At 38.9% G+C, this 23,528-nt stretch overlaps 1 protein-coding gene across 2 annotated transcripts in view; it reads right to left on the minus strand.

Moving 5' to 3' along the window:
• Positions 1–23,528, minus strand: part of LOC148517309 (potassium channel subfamily T member 2) — a 1,089,312-nt gene that overhangs the window by 539,866 nt on the left and 525,918 nt on the right. For both annotated transcript variants that reach the window (XM_088478860.1, XM_088478861.1), the window contains 2 exons: positions 11,257–11,316; positions 6,092–6,166 (listed from right to left, as the gene is read on the minus strand). In XM_088478860.1, coding sequence (XP_088334986.1) covers positions 6,092–6,166; positions 11,257–11,316 — 135 coding nt within the window. The remainder of the gene's footprint in view (positions 1–6,091; positions 6,167–11,256; positions 11,317–23,528) is intronic.

Below are 23,528 nucleotides of genomic sequence, written 5' to 3' on the forward strand. Positions count from 1 at the left end.
ATACACTAGAAATAAATTAGACTGACGGAGAAATGCTCAAGAATTTGTTGGTGTGGATTATGTTGGGTGAGAAGTTTTTCTTTATTGGAGATCCATGTTTTTTTCAGTAGATATTAATGTCAAATTCAAGTGCTATTAAATATATATTTTTTAAAAATTGTAGCACTTTCATGTTCCCATCTGGATTAAATGACAATATAGAGTTTGAGTCATTTGATTAATAATAATATGATGGCAGGTTTTTCCATATAGTTTTGGATTACAGAATTACATATACTTATGGCTGTTCTCATATATAATTGCCTCTTTAGAACATAGATATCTTTACCATGTACATATTAGGAAATGTATGGGTTGTTTCAGTTAATATCCAAGGCAATATTTAGTATGCCGAAAATTGAGAAACATTTTTGCATGGGAAGATTAGGACAGTATTACAATGTTTTGTATCCCATTTTTTACATGAGTTGCATCATATTTGAATGTTATAGATTTGTATACATGAGACACTATAGACTGTAAAATAGATAGTAATAGATGAGAGGGATAGTGTAGTGGTTAGAGCTGCTGACTGTGATAGACTAGTTCATGGGTTCTAGACACATGTCACCCTTAAAATACAAATGTGCCGATTATTTTTGCATGGGAGGATTAAGACATTATTTTAGTGGATTCTATCCCACTTCCTTACATGAGTTTCATCGTATTTGAATTGTATTGAATTGTTTACATAAGGTAATATAGAATGATAATAAAACAGGATGGGAGAGATAGTGTAGCAGTTAGAGCCACTGACTGAGATGCACTAGTTCAGTGGTTCTCAAACTCGGTCCTCAGGACCCCACACAGTTCACGTTTTGCAGGTCACCCAGCAGGTGCACAGGTGTATTCATTACTCAATTGCACATTTTAAAAGGTCCACAGGTGGAGCTAATTATTTCACTTGATTCAATGTGGAGACATGGAAAATATGCACTGTTTGGGGTCCTGAGGACCGAGTTTGAGAACCTGTGCACTAGTTCATGGGTTCTAGACACACGTTATTCTCAATAGAGATGATTTTATTTAAATTATGTTTTTAATGTATGCTACTATATTTATTCAGATAAGTTTGATAAGTTATTTAATTGTAATTATATTTTTGCATTTTTGGATATGGTACATTTAAAACAGATATATTTATATGTGTTTGTGCATATGTATATGTGTATATATATATTATATTTTTTATAATCAGTTAACATTATGTCGCTCTTTATGTGACTTGAACACACAGCTGATGAGGATTTCTACTGATTGCTGAGGGAGGTGAATGAGAGGTGAATTCCAACAGGTGTCAAACATCTTATTGATTGATATATCAAAATTACCAATTTGGACACATATATAGAGGGCTATCAGGCAGCATCTAGTCACTCTTTGATAAAGCCCCAGCATTGTGGAGCGAAACCGGTCAGAGGTAGCCTTCCAGGACACATTGAGACTCATTCAAACACATTGGTGGTGTTCAGCAGCTGCGACGTGGATTTCAGCGACCCCGGAGGACGTTCGCTGGTAGTCGGAGTAGTGGCTGGGATTGAGACGCGGCTGAAGCACCTTTATTGCATCATCAGGTGAGCCGCTCATACACTGTCTCTCCGTGGATGCAGCCTCCTCCAACAATTACCTTGCTATACTTACCTGGAAATAGACAAAATTTCATCTATCTAAATGGAGATGTACATTAGATGCCTCCCAGGATTCCTAATAACATGGAGCCAGCTGTCTGATATTACATAGGATCAGTGCTTTGGTGAGAGCATTGCAGCGGGATCACATGTTCAGTGTGAAACATTCCAATATTTTCCCTGTGAACTGGATTATTGCTTTTTGCTTTTTGTTTTTTATCTCTTATATTGAGACTATCTATGAGAGACATTTAATATAAGACACCTATTAAATATTATATGCTTGTGTATGTTTTGAATTCACCTCTCTCAGCAAAACATTTTTTTGATAGTGTATCTAAGAATTGAATCACTCTATTATGGTGACTTTTATATTGTATATTGATCAGTCACTTTGATATTGTTACATTATATTTTAATATTAGTAATGATTTATAAATAATTTTAGCAGTGTGGTGATTGTCAGTTCATCCATATCAACCCTTAAGCATATTAATTAGCGCAGGGGTTCCTTCACATATTTTGTTTGTCCAACACACCCGATTCACAGGTGTGTAACTGTGTTACCACTAGCACATTTTTTATCTCTGCTGCTTTATACATCAAGTTTTGCCGAACACAGGTAATTTTAGTTTATATATTTAAATTTAGTCAAATTAGCGCTGGATGGTTGTTCTTAGTTTTAAATATTAATAGTAAACTCATAAATTTTAGTTCCAATGTCTTACAAATGTATTAGATCTTTAGTTATATTAACAACATAATTAGAGGAACAATAGTTTCTGTATGTCCTCTATTTAAGAATAATTGGACTATCATGTGAATTATGTACTTACTAAAACTTTTTTGAAGTCTAGTATTTTATTTTAGACACAATATATGTATAATCTCTTTGACACAAAACATTTGTTGTATATTTAATCGCGGGCTATAGATGTCATGATACTTTTTTCCTCTTTTTTGTTCGTTTTCTTTCCTATTTTGCCAATCTTCCTTCTCCTCCATATATCTTAGGGACAAGAATCATGTATTTACTACATATCCCAGAATCCTTAGATAGTTTCCCCATTTTGATAGGTGGAACTTGGGCCATGTGACCACAAGATGTGGACTGAATAGGATCATGTGACATTAGCACATGATCGGATCATTACCCACACCCACCTATATGAGATAGGTCATTCTGTGGACCACACGACTATACATCATGTATGAGTCCCGATTCCAGCATGGGATAGAGACACGTGACTGGACTAATGACCGGACTAGTGATCGCTATCGGTCATGCTCATGGAGCTCTACAACCTGAGTAACAAGGTAAATAAGATTTACTAGTCTTGTTTTAACCCTCCCTCGGGAGACTATTTAAATGGATAGCCGTGATTTGCATTTAACAAAAGATATATTGCTAATAGCACCTTCTGTTTACATCTAATCAGGTGCCAATTAACAAACCCCATTTAGGGGTATAAAAGCACCAGTCCAGACATTCATTACTTACCTTTGATAAAGCTGCACCTAGATGCAGGAAACACATCAGAACTTTTTGGAACTATCACTCCCACTATATTGACCTCTTTTGGACATTCTTTGGACTATACATTCCTGCCTCAAAATAGCCCTTGGGGTTATAAGGATTAAGCCACTCAGGAGACTTATCCTCTGGCTGCAGTCAGCCATTTGCTGCCCATAGATACCGCACAAATTGAGGACCCATCATTTGGATATATACATCTACAAGGGACATCCCTCTAGCGGCAATCAGGATATCATCCAGCAGACAGTCTTCATGTGCCACATTGGACACCGCAATATCTGAGGACCCACTAATTGGAATACTATACCAAAGGGACATTCCTCTAGCGGCAACCAGGAAGATCATTCAACAGACAGGCTTCACGTACTATTGGCACTCCTATGATACCCTATAAGGGTTATATATGAACAGGCTATCACAGACTTGAGCTTGTGGGTGAGATTCCATGATATTAATGCTATATGCTTACTGTGTATATCCAAATTTGGAAACAGTAGAAATACTTTTTTAATGTATTAAACTTTTTGATTATATCCAGTACCACATATTTTTATGCAATTTATGCAATTGATAACCTCAGCGCTACTTATTCTTGTGTTTCTTTTAAAAGTTTAACTATTTTTCTAATCAGATTATGAGAATAGTTTAATGCAATAATATTCCAAGACCGATTCTGACAAAGAAAAATGTTACCATCTTTAGAAGAGAAGAAATACTAAAATGCAAATCAGTCTTAAGCTTCTTTATACATAAAATAGAAAAAGAAACTAATAACCTAAAACAATATGGCTCCCACAAAAACCTATTAGGTGTTTTAAATGTAAGAAGAATATATGTGTTATTTGTGGATAGATTGTCAAACAGGGGGTGATGTGGAAAAGTTGCCTATATCAACCAATCGGCTTCTACCTTTTCTACATTTTTTTAGCATGTACTTGATAAATTTTACCTCAAAGCTGATTTTTTTGCTATGGGCAACATCTCCACTGGTCTACGTCTTCACTCTTTTCAATGCTTGATATATTTAAAATAGAGAGTCATATTAATTAATTCACATCCTATGTTATATACATTATGAAATGTGACTACGTCCTACAGTATGTAGGCAGCACAACCAGAATAACATCTTAAATAACTTTGAGAATCAGTATTTCCAGACACTAAGATATTGCATAATTCTGATTCACCACATATAAGAATAAAAGGAATGGAGCATATTGAAGGTACTAGCAGAGGAGGAAATACAAATAATTAAATGAGTTAATAAGTTCTGGCTATTCACTCATTAAACTAGTTGTAGTTTACATTATTTCAGGCTATGGTATTCCTTGTTAAAAGATGACCAGCCTGGGCTGTCTAGCCGAATGCTGGTTTCCACTGTAGTATATAGACTCCACACTTATTTTTCTGGTTAAATATTTTTGGGGGAGTGCGCAACCAACTTTTTTTTGTTTTGTTTAAATCATTTTGAAAAAAGGCAGCAATACAAGTTATCTCAGCAGCTAGCACTTGTTAATGGTTGAGAAAACTGTATGCCTCCTGATAGGTACATCAGCAGGTGCTTGCAAGTCCAATCAGGAAACATACCTAAGAAGTATGCTTACCATACTTGTGCATCCTTTACTGTGCTCTAATTGCTATTGAAAACAGTAAGTGCAAAATATTTCTAAATATGAGCGCTACATTTGTTGCATGTTTTTGTGATGCAAATGAATTAGCTGTAAATGAAACCCTATACTGTAGGTCTTTTAAAATGCACATAACTCATAGACATATTGTAAGTTCTAGATTTTTGTAATCAACCTACAGAATCAAGGTGTTACAAAACATAAGTAGGAATGTCTTCATAGTTTTGATTTTTCAAAGATCACAAAAAATTATAAATATAACACACAGGCAATGATGGTAGATGTTACAGATATTTTAGCAATATGTTACAGATATTTTAGCAATAAAGTAGCACCCTTATTACAAAGAAAGTTAAAATAATGGTAACTAAGTAATCACAAGAAACCAATGTACAGTACTGTATTAGATTAAGGAAATTATTGCATTCAGACACTAATTCCCAATTATGGTTTCTCTGGTATTGGTAAAATGTCCCAATGATTGGTTTTGATAAATATTTGGACTTATTATCAAATTAAGTAATTTGGACAGTTTTACCATTAAACATGTTTGATCTAAAAAAGGGAATCATTTAAAATATTAAACACTGGATTACTTTGTTTTGTTCACTGCTGAAATTATTACCAGCATCTCGCATTGGAAAGAAAAGTATTGATCCATATTTGAGAAATCTCACCTGTTAGTTGCATAACCTACCAAACAATATAGATCCATTATTTTAAGTACTGTACACTGTCATTTTTGGCCAGTCTCAGACTACTTTATTTATAGTGTTATGTGGGTGTATACTTTAGTGTATTCTCTTTAGCTGCACTCTATATTTTGTTGTGCATCTTTTCCATCATTTATTTATTCTACTTTCATTACATGTATGTTCTTTTTTTATTGCTAAAATGTTTACAAATGTATTTTGTTTAAACTACTTATAATAAATGCCAAATGCTTGATGAAAAGCCTTGATAACCACATCGTGCATTTATGATAGAGCAGAAACCTTTTCCAATCCAATACACTTCAAATATATGATACCATATTTTCTGTTTATTTTGTAACAAATTTATGATTATTAATTTTACAATCCAAAAAGGAAAGGTTACTTTGTTTTCTATATTAAATACAAGTTATGTATTCCTGGCCTTCTATGCGATGATAGATGTTATTAAAGAAACATTTTTTTTAATGAAAAAAAGTAAAGATGTAACCATAAATAAACTAATTTATAAAATACATAAATACCGTTGTCATTTTAAATACTTACTGTAATAATGAAGGGTACAGTATTAATCATTTCCAATATGAAAGGTATCCTCAATATTTGTTCCCAAATATTTCCCTTTGAAGAAAATGAAAACAATGTTTTAAACAACCAAAATAAAATGCATAAATATAGAATTTTAATTAGTAAATTGGAGAAGAATAGTGTACATTAGGAATATTAGAGTCCATTTATTAACAGAAGAAAAGCCGAGTCTCTGAAGAAAATTACAATTATCTCCACAGAAAGGCTTTTTACAATTTATTAAGCGGTTCTTGCTAGAGAAATAATAGTTTTCTCTGGCTATACCATAATTTTCTAAGAGCAGCATCGTCCCTGTTCTGAGATATGGGGAGAGTTGTTTGATGCAAGTTATCAAGCAACAACTTTCTGGATAAAAAACAAACTTATTTTCATTTAAGGCTGGTGTTAGGCAGCTATTTTGTCTCACAGAGATAGAAAAGTTAACGGACACATCTCAGCTATCTTAGTGACTCTGCAACCAATATGTAATAAATACAGGTAGCCAGTTTCAATGAAAATTTTACTACCATTGTATGCAAGTAGAGAGATATTATCCATAACATCCAGCAGGACCGGCAACAGAAATCTCGGGGCCCTGTACACTGATGTTTCTGGGGGCCCCAGCTTCTCACCAACACCCCGATCCCGCACATCCCTCCCCTGCATGTGTGATATATGAAGCATGATAATGTTAACTGAAAGATATATCAGCCTTTACATAAAGTAAAAATACACTATGACTTACACTGTCTCTCTGTCACTAACTATGCAGGCTGTAGTTCTTGTCTGCCATCTCTTGCAAGGTCTTCCTTATGACAGTGCTGTGGATGGGGTAGGAGGAATGGTGTCAGCAGCCAGCCATTCTCAGTCCTCGGCCCCTCATCACAATCCTTGGCCAAGAAGCCCTCCATCACCTTCTTCCATCTCCTTCCCCCATTACCTTCCTCTGCCCCCAGTCCGTGTGACCTTCTGCTCCAAGCTCCCATCACCTTCCTCTTCCCCCAGCCTGTGTCATCTTCTGCCCCAAGCCTGTCACTTTCTGTCCCAGCACCTTCTACTGCCCCATCACCTTCTCCTGCCCCCAGCCTGTGTTGCCCACTGCACCCAGCTCCTTCTGCCCCCATCACCTTCCTATGTCCCCAGCCCCATCACCTTCCTCTGCGCCCAGCCTGTCACCCTCTACCCCCAGCACCTTCTTATGCAACCAGCCCCTTCCTCTGTCCCAAGCCCCATCATCTTCCCCTGCTCCTAGCCTGTCACCCTCTGCCCCCAGCACCTTATTATGCAAATAGCCTCTTCCTCTGTCCCCCGCCCCCTTCACCTTCCTTGCCAGCACCAATCCTGTTCTCCTGCCCCCAGCCTTTGTCATCTTCTGCCCCAGCCTGTCACTTTCTGCCCCCAGCACCTTCATCTGCCCCATCACCTTCCACTGTTCCCAGCCTGTCACCCTTTGCCCCCAGCACCTTCTTATGCAGCCAGCCCCTTCCTCTGTCCCCAGCCACCTTCACCTTCTTCCCCAGCACCCATACTGTTCTCTTGCCCCCAGTCTGTGTCATCTTCTGCCTCCAGCCTGTCACCTTCTGTCTCAGCACCTTCTTCTGCCCCCAGCACCTTCATCTGTCCCCATCACATTCCTTTGTTCCCAGACTCTGTCCCCCTCTGCCCCCAGCATCTTCTTATGCAACCAACCCCTTCATCTGTCCCCAGCCCCCTTCACCTTCTTCCCCAGCACCCATCCTGTTCTCCTGCCCCCAGCCCCTGTCATCTTCTGCCCCCAGCACCTTCTTCTGCCCCCAGAACCTTCCTGTGTCACCCACCCTTGTTCCTCTAACATCCCCTCCAAAATGCAGCCTGCCTGACTGGCAGAGATGTGAGGCGATGTGAATCATGTCACACTGCCGTGTTGCTCAAAAGGGCAGACAGTAGTCAGCAGGCCCTGACTCGGGCTGCAGCTGAGCCACCGGGAAGAGCCCTGCTCTGCCCGGGCCAGGTTACAAGGGATGGAGCAGGGGCTTGGCGGTGGCTATGGGTTCCATGGGCCACCGGCTTGAACAGTGAGTCTGCGTCCCTGTTTTGTGCCCATCCGATCCTTGGGACCCCTCTGGACCTGGGGACCAGTATGGGTGTACCCATAGTTCCCCCCTGTTGCCGGGCCTGTCATCCAGTGTAGATGTAGCTCATAGCACCCAAACACTGTTAATACATACTTGCATAGTAGTGTAAACTATAACCATGGGTTATATCATGTGCCATTATCTCTGACTTTCAGATTTGTCCTCTTGCATCTGTGCTTCTTTTGCTTCAAATCGTGCCACACATGGCACGAGTCGTGCACCGGCAAATGGGTACACACATTGTGTTTGCACCAGCGACCCCATAGGATTGCATAGTGTGCATGCAACATGTGGCATGGCATACCGTGGCGCACGCAGCTGCTGCAATATTCATGGCACGATGCATGCACATGTTTGCAGCTCGAGCGGCAAGGATGCAAATGGACACATCTGTAGCATTCTGTTGGACCATAAAATTGCTAGCGCCTCTCTGACATCATTATATTTTTAATTATACTTATGCTGCCCATCCTCTACATGACATAGAAACGACAGCATGATTATGACATTGTAATCGTGCTCTCGTTTCTATGTGTGATGTGCCTACACTGAACGAGCAGTCGTTCAGTGCAGGCTCTGCAATCATCTAGTAACATGCTGAACCTGACGTTATGGTTAGGTTGACCAGCCTGTTTCCCCGATGACATATGCCCAATACGACCAGCAGGCACGTGCATTGCTGGTCATATTAGACATTAAACTTTATGATTACCAAGCGATTGAGTGATAACGATAGTCGTTATCGCTCAATCGCTAGGTTTAATCGCCTAGTGGATGGGCAGCATTATATTTACTTACAGACTGAACAACTGGTCATATGTCTATGTGTCTTGAATACATTTATTTTATATCACCTAATAAATGTAGAAGCTATGAACACATATCCATGCGACTATCGATAATTAGAGTAGATGACAAGTGAATCAAGACAAATGAAAAAAGATGTTGGTTCTGACAAAAGTATTTTTCTCCTTTTGTCTTGAATATATATTAGTATTAATAAGGTTCTATACTTTGGATAAGTAAGTCAGCAAAGAAAATCAGCCTGTGACCAGGACAGCCAAAAGCCACGCCGGGCCTGGGTAAAAGGGGGCACGGCCTAATTGAGCCCCCTTAGGTAAAAAAGAAAAAAAAAGAAAAGATTTGCAGCACTGTTAAGTGCTGTGTGCTGGCAAGGGGGGTGCAGTGAGCCCTCTCAGCGGGTGCATAACTAGTGGGGGGCGTGATCAGCTTGATTGCTTCACCCAAAGGCATAGGAGACTGCTGTGACTGCTTCTTAGCAGCCGCGAGCAGTCTCCCAGTGTATCCCAGCACACAGCAGCATGTGCTGGGCTGCTGTGATGTAAGTGGGGGGGCGGTGCCGGATCCGGGCCCCCGCCAGGCCCCTCTAGCAAGCCCAGGCCCAGGTAATTAGTACCCACTCACCCCCTCTTATCGCCCCTGCCTGTGACTTTCCAGCAGTAGTGACATCACCTTCGAACCTCTCACTATAAGGCTGTTTGCAGAGCACAGATTGTGATCTGGAGTAATTGGAGCAAAGATATGGGGCAAAATGGAATTGGCATAATACAAGTAAGAGCTTGCGGATCATTTTGGTAAACAATAGTGAGCATAAAAGGACACATCTTCCACGCATGGCTAATGCAAACTGCATAAAGGAACTTGTGAGAAACAGGTCACTGCAGATTTACTGGCAGTGAGAGAAAACAATTTAGCCATGTGGAGAAAGGATTTCATCAAACATCACCAAGGGGAATGTCTGTACTAAATACTCTGGGATTCTCAACCAGTAAGAAGTGTTGAATCTCAGTTCCAAAGAATAGTACTGTAAGTATTGTTAATTAGACTCCATTGTCTTAATCTTAAAACAACATTACCTGTCATGACAGATACTTAACTGTGAGAAAGTGACAGTTCAATTTCTTTTACTGTCAGGAATTTCTTAATATCAAAAGCATACAGTTATTAGTGTTTGCTACATAGTGAAGCATTTAAATCGTACTGGGCAACTTATACCCCGATTACACTGCCAGCAAATAACCCGGGTTATTGCACATGAACGCGCAGCACCCCGGGTTACTGCGCAGTGTGAAAGGGCCCAGTTGAAATTACCCAGGTTGCGCGACCCGGCATTTCAACTCGGGTAATGAGCAGGGTTGAACACGAGTTCAACCTGGCTCGCAATGCAGTGTGAATGGGTAACCCAGGTCGAGGTGACCCGGGTAATGTTCACTGCATTGGAAGAGCCAGCGCTCAGAGATGATCTCATCTCCAAGTGCAGCCTCAGCAGTAATGGTGGTGACAACATTGTCCTGGTATTATTGCTGGGTTGGGCCGCCAGTCTGAAAGGGGTCTCAGCCAGGTCGCACCCGGGATCGACGCGTGTACAAATCTCGGGTGCGACCCGGTATTTGCGATGTGAAAGGGGTATTACAGTGCCAACACTTGTACTTCACATGTTATCATGTTTTTCTGTTCCATATAAAAAAAAATTTGTCTGTCAAATTGAAAAGTACCAATATACTTTGTGGATTAATTAGGAATTTCATTTCTTTACAACATTCCCTCCTATGCTTGTAGACACTTTTCTACAAAATTATATTCATAAATATCAGATACTGTATGCAGAAGACATCTTACCAATTAAATATCTATATAAATTATATACTTTAGGTGTGAATATTAATTTATTACCCCCTTTTCCCAAAGGTCCAGTGTGGTTTACACTACTGCTCTATAGCACACCAAGGTGACCCCAGTTAAAAAAGTATAGAACTAGATCTGGGTTTTTCTTATTTTTCAAATTCCAAACTCCAAGTCGAGTGGCTTAGACATTCCTCTCAGCCAGCAGTTGACTAATTAAGCAAAATATATGTTAGTGAAAACAAAGTTATTAACAGTATGTTCCAAGAAGCTTATTAAAATAGATGATACTCTTGTTTTTTCCAAAACAGCCCTATGTTCAATGTTGTGTTGTCTTGTGCATGTTAAGCATGGAAATCAGTAGATACATTAAAAAATAGCATTTACCTTGTAACTGAGGTAACTTAGTAAGATTGTTTCGAAAAGACTGATCAGTGCCACTGTCACCTGTGTAAACAAGACAAATATACATTATACACCAACACACACATATTTGTGTATATATATATATATATATATATATATATATATATACACACATATACAAGCGTAACTGTATGGCACCCCGGGTCTTGTATACAGTAAATAAATGACTGTGACCACAAACAGTCAGTCCAATGTTTTGGTATTTATTACCTTTGTCAAGGACCACAAGATTATATGCAAAAAGCTTACCTTAAATAGATATATATATATATCAAAATTAACCCTTGTATCGCACTTACACTGGTTCAGTTGTACCAATTAGGTGGACCTCTGCTAGTAGAGGACCTAAAAATAGAAATGGAAAAGGGGGGTACCTTTGGTGTGCTGTAACTTTGAATATTAATTGAATTGGATAAATTTCCACCACTTAGGGGGATTATTGCAATATTAGCTGTTGGTCAAACACAACCTTCTAGTTACTCTTCAAATCACCAATTGTTTATGTTTTGGATATTATTCATAAAATAAAGGCCTTATGGCAGCCCATATTTCTTATACCTGAATATTTAATTCTTGGTATATCAGCAGAGGTAAAAATATATAAAACAATTTACAATACAAATCAATACATAAGTAGCATGAAACAACTTTTAGTAAACCTGACCCAGTACAGAAGAATAGATGTTATCTGCCACCTACACCCTTACAGGTGTGAGCTCTTAGGTGGACCTCTCATGTGGTAGGTGCAGGTTTTTCAAAGCAATGACCCAACGCGTTTCATCCACATACGGGACTTCATCAGTGGTAAATACGAAAATGAAACTGGTCTGAATAAACACTCGATAATATGGAACTGGTTAGAACCAGTGGTATAAGCTTATTTTCTAGTATCATATACTCCCAAAAACGATGAGACCCAGTGCCAAGCAAGTGGTAAAACTCTATTCAGTCCAATGAAGTGTATGTTTCCCTAATTCTTGTTAGATTTAGCGCTAACAGAGGGAGACATACACTTCACTGGACTGCATACAGTTTTACCACTTGCTTGGCACTGGGTCTCTTTGTTTTTACATATTTGGAGTATATTATACATCTTCATATTTAAATTGTTATTAAGGAATCTGGTTACATTTATCAGTTGAGAAACATCCATCTAATTGTTCCAGTAAAATCATTATAAGAACTACTTGGCTTCTAAGAGCCTTTCTAGGAATTTGTCCCTATCAAGGGACAGAAAATAAGCTTATACAACTGAGTGTTCTAACCAGTTCCATATATCGAGTGTTTATTCAGACCAGTTCCATTTTTGTATTTACTACTGATGAACTGCTGTATGTGGATGAAACGTGTATAGTCATCGGTTTGAAAATCCTGCACCTACCACATGAGAGGTCCACCTAAGAGCTCACACCCATAAGGATGTACTGTAGGTGGCAGATAACATCTATCCTTCTGTACTGTGGCAGCTTTACTAAAAGTTGTTTTATGCTATTTATGCATTGATTTGTGTTGTAAATAGTTTTATATATGTTTACCTCTGCAGATATACCAAGAATAAAATATTCAGGTATAAGAATTATGGGCTGCCATAGGGCTTTTATTTTATGAATAATATACAAAACATAAACAAATGGTGATTTGAAGAGTACCTAAAAGGTTGTGTTTGACCAACAGCTAATATTACAATAAATCCTCCTAAGTGGTGGAAATTTCTCCTATTCAATTAATATTGAAAGTTGTAGTGCACCAAAGGTACCCTCTCTTTTCCATATATATTATATATATATATATATTACTATTCTTCAGATAAAGATTTGCAACTCACTAAATATTGTAAAGATAAACATGTATATTTTTTATGCAGAAATGGCTGCTTAAATATAATTGATTCAATAATTCATGTATATTTAATCTAATAAAATCATCTTAAAATAGACAATTCCTGTTTTGAATCAAATTAAACTGGTGTTCACAGCAAATACTTAAATGACTTAAAAGACAGGTTCTCAAACTCAGTCCTCAGGACCCCACACAGTGCATGTTTTCCAGGTCTCCTCACAGAATAGCAAGTGAAATAATTAGCTCCACCTGTGGATCTTTTAAAATGTGTCAGTGAGTAATGAGTACACCTGTGCACCTGCTGGATGACCTGGAAAACATGTACTTTGTGGGGTCTGAGGACTGAGTTTGAGAACCACTGATTTAAAACATACATTTTTAAAGGTTTCACAATTTCACAATTTAATGCTGACACAGCATTAATAGAAAAAAAAACAGATTAAGGGCGGACCTAACTGTCCTGAGGACAAAAGTGTCCTGTAATTGTTTATTTTATTCTGTTCTTTTTACCTATTGTGGGGTCATGTGCAACTCCTCAGTCCATTTTCAGTCCAATTAGGTTCATACCAACTACCCCTGACTTGAACTCTGTGGTTATTCAAATGCCTCACATCACATATACTTGCATGTGCACCTACATCAGGTAAATTAAGTATTGAACAAATCCACATTTTTCTCAGTAAATATATTTGTAATGGGGCTATTGTAATTGAATTTTCACCAAATTTCGCAAAACAAACCAAGCAATCCACAAATGCAAATAAATCAAACCATCGATGTCCATAAATTAAGTTTTGTGTAATTATGTGAAATGACACAGGGAAAAAGTATTGAACACATGAAGAAAGGGAGGTGCAAAAAGGCATGGAAAGCCAAGACACCAGCTGAAATCTATCAGTAATTAGCAATCCTGCCCCTTGTCACTGCAAATTAATATAAACTAGTTCAGTCCCAACTGATGGCCTATAAAAAGGTGCCTCATTACCAAGGTGTCACACAAGAAACATCTCATGATGGGTAAAAGCAAAGAGCTCTCTCAAGACCTTCGCACCCTTATTGTTGCAAAACATACTGATTGCATGGGTTACAAAAGGATTTCTAACTTCTGAATGTTCCAGTGAACACTGTTGGGGCCATAATCCAGAAGTGGAAAGAACATAATTTCACCATAATCTGGCCACGATCAGGTGTTCCTCGCAAAATTTCTGACAGAGGAGTGAAAGAATTATCAGAATAGTTGTCCAAGAGCCAAGAACCACTTGTGGAGAGCTTCAGAAAGACCTGGAATTAGCAGGTACAATTGTTTCAAAGAAAACAATAAGAAATGCATTCAACCGGCATGGCCTGTATGCACACTTACTATGCAAGACTCCATTTCTGAAGAAAAAGCATGTTGCAGCTTGTTTAAAGTTTGCTGCACAACATTTCGACAAGCCTGTGATTTACTGGAAGAATACAGTCTGGTCAGATGAGACCAAAACACTTTGGATGCTCTAATACACACCATGTTTGGAGGAGAAATCACCCCAAAAAAACACCATACCAACAGTGAAGTTTGAAGGAGGGGGCATCATGGTGTGGGGCTGTTTTTCAGCAACATACGATACTGGCATACTTCATATTACTGAAGGATGGATGAATGTAAAAATGTACTGAGACATTCTTGATAAAAATCTGCTGCCATCTACCAGGATTCTGAAGATTAAACAAGGGTGGGCATTTCAGCAAGACAATGATCCCAAACACGCAGCCAAGGATACTCTCTTGGTTTCAGAGAAAGAAAATATAGCTGCTGGATTGGTCCAGCCAATGACCTGACGAATTGAAAATCTATGGAAAGAACTAAGATCAGAGTTCACAGAAGAGGCCCACGGAACCTTCAAGATTTGAAGACTGTTTGTGTGGAAGAATGGGCCAAAATCACACCTGAGCAATGCATGATACTAGTTTCTCCATACAGGAGGCATTTCGAAGCTGTCACTACTAACAAAGGCTTGTGTATGAAGTATTAAATAAATTTCAGTAAGCGTGTTCAATACTTTTTCCCTGTGTCATTTCACATTATTACACATAACTTAATTTATGGACATCTATGGTTTAATTTCTTTGAATGTGTGGATTGCATGGGTTGTTGCTGACATTTGGTGAAAATTTAATTACAATAGCCCCATTACAAATATATTTACTGAGAAAAATGTTGACGTGTTCAATACTCATTTTACCGGCTGTATGTGTGAAGTAAAGTTGTGTAAAATGTACTAAATTATTCCATAGAATGGTCATCTATTGCTAGATTTGTCTTTGGGGCTTTGTTATTTTCTTTGGCATAGTTTTGACTTAAATGTTCAGTGCAGAATACTTCCTATATTTTTTTTCTCCCTGAAACTTCCCTATAATTTTTGTTCCACCTGGACTTATATTATATGCAAACCACACTGTAGAGCAGAATAAGATGTTCATCTTTAGTGTTTAAGGGTGGCTGAAAGCAGTCAATAAGGGCCTCCTAGCCTAAGAATGATCTGGAAAGAAGTAATGGAAGGCAACAAGTCACTTAGACAAGAATAACATTGGTAAGCCATATGTGAGTAATGGAAAAGGGAGCCGACTGAAAATTAAAAAGGAGTCCTGTAACAAAATGGAGTTCCACCTGTTTTCTGTATAATGGAAAAAACTTTCTGCAACTGATGGTAAGCCATGTACCTAATTAATTTTCTCTAAAGAAATTATATGATTAGATAAAATTCTTCAGCTGTCAAACTACAATACCATGTAAAGTTTCTACATATATAGATAATTGTAGATTGCCTTTTATGGACAAAACCTTATGTAATGTAATGTAATATGACCAGTTTATATGGTATACTAGAGATTATATTAACTTTAATGAGTTCATTTTGGATGTGTCTGTGCCTATATTTAGTTCAGGTACCAATGCCAGTATGAATAAAATAGAGAATAATTTGTTTTTATCTTATCTGAGCTAATAGATTATATTTTTTGGCATCACCCAGCATGTGCTTAATTTTTTCTGTGTGTAATATTGGGCCGCCATTAATCAAAGCAGGCAAACTCAGGCCAGCCTGTATGGCACTGATTACATTTAACAAATGGGCATTCAAAGAATCATAAAAGCCCATCATACACAATTCTAAAGACAAGAGGTTGAAGCATTGTTTTTCCAGCTACATTGGCGCACTGCATTCAGTTTAATCTACCATAATTTATTAAAAGATACATATGTGCATATAACATATGCTGGTTACCAAAACTTTGGGGAGACCTGAAAACCTGGAAAAAGGCATGTCTACTGTCAAAGTTACAGGACCATAGGCTAGAATTTATATTTTTGTTATTAATAGATAATACCAGAGTTATTGTGTAAGTGCTCTTTCTACCTCCCCTACTGGTGGTGGTGAAAATAGAACTCCCCAAAAGGAAGCAACTAATGCACTTGTCTATAATATATCATTTGTAAATGAAAAAAATATTTTATTAATTTTCAATTATTTTTTTTATATTCTGTCAATGGGAGTCTCTACAGCTGTTGTGGAACTGCAAGTCGTAGCATTCATTTTTGGGATCTTGTAGTTGAACAGCAAGTGAAGAGTAAAAGGTTACCTAAGCCTACCATCCTGCAATCTCATGAGGGTGGGTCTAACTCTGAAAAAAGTTATCAAAGGTGGATGGCTGGGTCACCATCAGTACTCCATGCCCTCAATTGCCTCTAGGGGATGTAAGTGGGGTTGCTAGCTCTTGAAAACCATATATCTGCTCTTTTCCCACCATCTTTATGTGGTCATGGATGAGGAAATTATTTTGATACCCTGTATTCCACATAGGATATTAATTATCATCTATTACTGGAGTGATTTAAAGAGGGTCCCCTCATGAAGCCAGCATTCTACCTCTTCATTTTTACATCAAGCATGAGGAGAGTTAGATCAGACGACTATCCTGCGCCTCTCCTCCCACTGACAGTTTTCTTATGCTGTTTCCGTACACTTTAATGTTAAATGTTTACACTTAAATATCTAAAAAATGCTAAAACATAAAATACATCCAAACAAAAGCTGTAAGTTAAGCATAAAACGCTTCACCCATGCCAATGCAGCATCTCTTTAGTATATGGTAGCTAAAGTTCCAAGTCTAAAACATTTTTTGAAACAGTTGTATCTTAAAATTAACTGAACAAACTCCTCTGAAAATCTTGGTAAAAGGTACATTATCTGCACACCAATCTTATTGTAGATTGTTTACACTATTCAATTTATTAACCCCTTACAATAGAACAAAATGAGCGCTTATAACTTAACTATAAAGCAACAGGATGTTAGTTACTTTGTATTAAAATTGGCATGCATCCTTAGTTCCCAACAATTAGTCATGCCATAATCGATCAACGTAGTTTATTTTGTAGATCTAAAAAAGCAATTTGGAAAATAACTGGATAAAGGATAAGTTCTGCAAATGGAGACTGTTTACCTGATTCTGAGGGGAGAGTAAAGCAAAGACCAGCAAGTAACTATGGACCTCATTCAGAGAGATATGCAAACCTAATGGTTTGCGTACATCTCTGATCTTAGAAGATTGGCGCATGTGCATCATCTGTACTGCACATGCTCCAGTCTTCTACTGCAAGTCTTCTCATGGATCCTCAAAGCTGCAGCTTGTCAATCAAGCTTGGGGGTGAGGAGTGAGTGCGCCAGCCTGCATTACTTGAAACAGAGGTGTTTTCTGGGAGTGCCAGGGTCTGCGTATTCTGATGTGGACTTCCTGACCTCGGCTGAACAGTTCCATCTCTACGTCCATCTTTGAATCAGTCCCTGTGCACTTTGGCAAAACCATGTTGCACTGCAGATGGGGCAGATTTAAAATGTGCAGAAAGATTAAGATTTGAGGAGGGGTGTGTTCAAAATAAGATCTAAACTGCAGAGCAAAAACAAAGCTGCCAGCACATTTATGGGCTATATGCAAAAACAACCAGTATTTGGCCTGCATGCAAATAAATAAATATATTTGCTCCTCTTGCAACATGGTTTGTCCAGGTGTACAGTTACTTACTATTTTTTACTTTACTTCTAAATCAGAAACAGGCTCTATACCCCAAAAAATTTACTTTGCAATACAGACTGGCTTTAATTTATTTCCCCCATATTATATTTGCTTATCATTTTCTTATATGTTGCTTTATAATCTCCTGTATGAAAACATAAAAGTAATGAGTTACATTGTTTCTAGTGCTGGTCTTATCTTTTTTTTTTTTTTTAAATAGTTATTTTCTGGGCAACTATTACACTTTCAAAATAATTCTGTACCTGAGAGAACCAAAGGAGCGGGATCAGTGTTATAGTGGGACATACATTTTTGTATCTACTTTCTCCAGAATGATATAAGGGGAGTGTAAGCAGATAGATGTAGAGCAAGGAAATAAATCAGCTATAAGGTGAATATTTAATTCCATAAATCATCATTAGTCACAGTAATGATGTTAAGATAATGGCAGTAGACCCTGATGGGTGACACAAATATAATGTATAAGAAGGAGGAAGTGGATGATGCCCAACCTACATTTAATTGAAAACACAGTACGAGTTTTTTTCTTGGTAATGGCCATCCTATACTTTGTTCAGACTGGGCATTTTTCCTATGAAATATATATATCATGAGGATTGATTGATTTTATTTTGTATTGCTAAATTACATAACCCTGATCTATATAAAAACCTAAACAGCAGAGGGCCACCTTGTCAATTTTGTCAACACTACTAAACGACCAATAAATCCCTTCTCCTTCCTGCAATGTGCAGTGACCTGTCATTAAAGAGGGGTATCATCCTGCCCAAAGTGCACAACTCAAATAGCGCTACAACTTTATATTATGCTGAATGCTGCAAACCCATCAGGTGTATATGGTGTCAACAACCCCCTTTCCTGGGAATTAGAAAAACTTACTGAGAAGGAGAGCGCACCAGCTATGCACCCACTAAGCTGTTGTTCTGTTGCCTCCTCCCACCGCAGCAAGGCTTTCTCACAATTTGCAGACGTGCCACCCACTAATCTGCTGATACGCTGCCTCCTCTCACCAAGCCAATGGCATAACAGTCACAAAGTCCAACCACAAAAAAAAAAAATTAGGGAAACTACTGTAGAATCAAAGAAAGGTGATAGGGGAGAAATGGTGGCAAGAAACGAGGGGGCAGACAGACCAGTTTACAAACACTCAGGCCATGCAATCTGCAGTGACCTGTCTAAATACATTAAAGAGGTCAGCATCCTGCCCAAAGTGCACAAATCAAATGGTACTACAGTACAACATCATATAATGCTGAATGCTTGAAACCCAGCTCGCACACATAAGTAGTGTCACTAGCCCCCTCACCAGGGAATCAGAAAAGCTCACTGAGAAGGAGAGCACACCCACTAATCTGTTGATCAGTTGCCTCCTACCACCACAGCAAGGCTCTCTCACAACTCAGATTAATAATGGGGCTGATGGAGCTACAGCTCCAGGCCCACAATCAGAATAGGCCCACACAGAAGGATCTGTGCTGTGTGCGCTGCTGTAGACAGTTTTAGTTTTACTCTTCTACAGCAGCCTGCAGTGCCTATCCGAGGCCCTGCCCCCTAGCCGCACACGAAAGCAAAAACATGATGGCGGCGCCTGGAGGGCTTTAGTAGCCCTCAAGTGTCACTTACTCACAGTCACTCGGCGGCGCCCCTGCCTCCGCGCCACGTGATGCACTGCGTGTGACGCCACATAGGTGCCATCCACCACCACTGCACCAACAGCCTGAAACAGCCCAGCCAACCCTGCCCCCGGCTATATCCACCAGCATGGCCATTGACAGACTCAGCCGGCCAGGCAGACACAGCAGCTCAGCATGAAGGCGGTCTGGCAGCAGCAGTCCTGAGGTAAGGTGCATGTCAGTCCTGCTGGCCTGGCTGCTGCTGTGTATACTGTAGTAGTAGAAATTTTACAGATAATGCACGAAGAGCAAAATAAATTATAAAGTTTAAGAATTATATATAAATACATATTTTGAGTGTACTCAAAATATTTATAATATATACACACATTTATACTTTATGGGCCTGATTCAGAGGTGCTCGCTATTTGCGAGCGCTCACTCTGAATCAGGGTGGATTTAAAAAAAAAAATCTGCCTTCAGGCCGCTCGCATAGCTCTGGGTGACCCTCCACAGCTTTTGCGAGCGGCCTAGCGATGGTCGCGATTACCGCGACCATCGTTTGCGATGAGACCCTTGTAGTAGGGTCTTGGTTCCCGCAAGCTCGAGTGAACTTCCTGCTCTAATAGAGCAGGAAGTTCACTACTGACATCCCGAATGATGTCAGTAGGGCCGCCCACAAATGGAAGGCGTTCCTTTGGGAACGCCTCCGTTTGTCCAGGCACCCCCCCTCCCCACCTACAAAACGGGGCGAGCTGTCAATCAACATTGACAGCCGCCCCATTTTGTAGCGAGCCCCAGAGCGAGTGAAGTTTTCACTCGCTCCGGGACTCACGCACGCGCATTGCGCACGCTGAGCGTCCGCACTGACCGACCATCGACTCGCTTGTGGGCGCTATGCGCTTGCGAGCGGGTCTGAATCAGGCCCTATGTTTATATATATATATATATGTGTGTGTGTATACTGTGCATATATCTATATCTGTATATGTGTATATATATATATATATATATATATATAGTTCATATGCATATATATTTATATATATATACATAAAAATACATATCTATATATAATAAAAAAAATGTATGTGTTTCTAAATATATATATAAATGTGTATATATTGCCAGGCCGTAACATGGCACAGGGCACCGCAGGGCAGGGCGCACTGATTAGATCTGTCAATTGTCCTCTTTATTATAATTTTCACTTGTAGCTTCCTTTTCTCTCATCCCCCAGCATCTCCTGGCCTCCCCTATCTTTTCCCTGGCCCTCCCCCATGAGGCCATGGCCCTTTTTCAGGTACACTATCTTATTTACCTATTTAAAAATTGGGGGCGCCAATGCTCTCCCTGCACAGGGCACCAATAGGTCTAGTTATGGCTCTGTATATTACAAATATATGTATTGAGAGCATGTTTGATTTTTGCATGTCTGAAACAATGGCAAATAAAAGTGCAATATTCGAATGAGATAGGGAGGGAGGTGCAAGATTAACATTTTTATCAAATTGCACACAAACATTGGGCCTGATTCATTACTGATCGCAACTGTGACTACGCATGCAATCGGGTGATTGCTGCGTTTTGCGCTTGCGTACGCATCGCAGTGCGCAAACTGGCAACTGCGAAGGCTACACAGACCCATCACAGAGTGATTGACAGGAAGTGCTGTTTGTGGGTGGTGACGGCGGGGTGGTCTGGGAAATATAGGCATGCCACTGTGTTCGCACGCCGTTTCAGGGGCGTGCATAAATTAGTCACTGCGAAGCCATACGCAGTGTGAGGTCTCACAGCGTGCGTAGCTGTTAGCATTTCTGAGTAAGGTCAGGGCTTGTCCTACTGTGCGTGAGGCTGCAATGGTACTTGATTGTACTGATGGTTTCACTCTTCTGCTAAGTTTTACGGATATGCTTATGGTAAAGTGGGAATCCTTATGTAGTGCTGAGTTTGCAATGCGATCACAGTGGTTTGGCTTGCTACCACAGTTGAACTGCATGCGTACGCAATATTGCAATGCGTCATGAATCAGGCCCATAATAATGACCAAGCTTAATAGACACTGGGCCAACAATGGTGCAGCAGGATCCCAATCACACTCTTTGTGGGGACTGCAGTCTGACCCTTATGTACCAAATTCCAAAAAGTGTACCTTTTTACAGTTTGGCCCCATACTTATGGAGCCATTTTTGCAGTAACAGTTCACATATTTCATTTTTATTTAATATTTATTAATATTTAATAATGTGCATATTATTTTAGCTTTATTTAATATTAATTAGTATTATTTATTATGTTTTCATATTCTGCACCTTTTACATTGTAAATATTGTATGATTGTAAATATTAACGGTAAATATTGGAAGACTAGCAATTTTCAGGTATGTTTCTGTTAAAACACTTTCTTAATAAAATTTGTTGTATTTTATTAATAAACCATAGTTTGTATTTTTTTTTTTTTTTAATAGAACGGGTTGTGTATGCTTCATATAATCAAAGAGGGGAAGGAGATTGAGATGGCTGAATATAGGTTCGAAGCTATGCTTCATGGTGCTAGCCATGCCCCACAGCACAGATCACACCCCCACACCACTGGTCACACCTCCATATCAGTAATCACACCCCCTGCAGCAGCACGCAATAGACCCTTCATAAATTTCATTTCGAGGCCTTTGAGGGCCTTAATCTGGCACTGCTCACAAGTTACAGACCTGACATCACACACTAACTAAACACAACCACACAGACATCTAAAGATGTCACCCAAAAATAGGGACAAATCATTATGAGTCAAATAGACACCATCAGAATGGAAAAGATGTACATCATAGAAACAAATTATGTATGAGAGACCATCTAACATCCCCTGACTTACAAAACTAGGACTATTTTTGATGAGCCAGGTACATACCAAGTACCCATGAACAGCAATGCCAGAACCACCTGGTAACTATCCAGACAAAGCAGACACATCCAAGCCAACTAACCAAAATACATATAAAGGGGAAACACCTTGTAAAGGACAAGGATGGAAAAAAGACATTTCTTTTATAGGGACCCTCTTAGTTCAAAATATTAAAGTAATTAAAACATAACTTTTAATGATATGTATGAATAAAAAGACACAAAAAAGATGTATATGTTAGATGACACATAAACAACATTTAATCAAATCAAAATTAAATAGTAATATTGCTGATAATCTTTCCAGGCAATTCTTCCAGGAAGAAAAAATGGCACAATATCAATATATGCGTGAAAGATTATTATCACGTCATATAGGGAAAGTCCCAATATATTCTTTTCAAGTTATATATAAGGGGCATATCAGAAATAATTAGTCATTAATAGGACAATGATGTCTCTTATTTGATTGAGGGAGCACTAAATTAGTTTAGAGAGACAATTTAATTCATAGAAACATAGAAACATAGAATTTGACGGCAGATAAGAACCACTTGGCCCATCTAGTCTGCCCCATTTTTAAACACTTTGTTACCTCAACCCTTATTGATCCTTACTTCTTCTGAAGGATGCTCACGAGCGGGTCTGAATCAGGCCCTCTGTTTCCTATCCTGCAGCCATGATCTTATCCATTCAACTATCTTTGTATCCAATCCCATGCTTTTCAGTTTATTTAACAGTCTGCGATGACTGCACCACACACCCGTTTGTAGTACCTCAGGTGTGCATGATTAATTAGAAGAA

Source organism: Taudactylus pleione, unplaced genomic scaffold (genome assembly GCF_031769625.1).
Source record: "Taudactylus pleione unplaced genomic scaffold, aTauple2 ptg000223l, whole genome shotgun sequence".
Taxonomy (NCBI): Eukaryota; Metazoa; Chordata; class Amphibia; order Anura; family Myobatrachidae; genus Taudactylus; species Taudactylus pleione.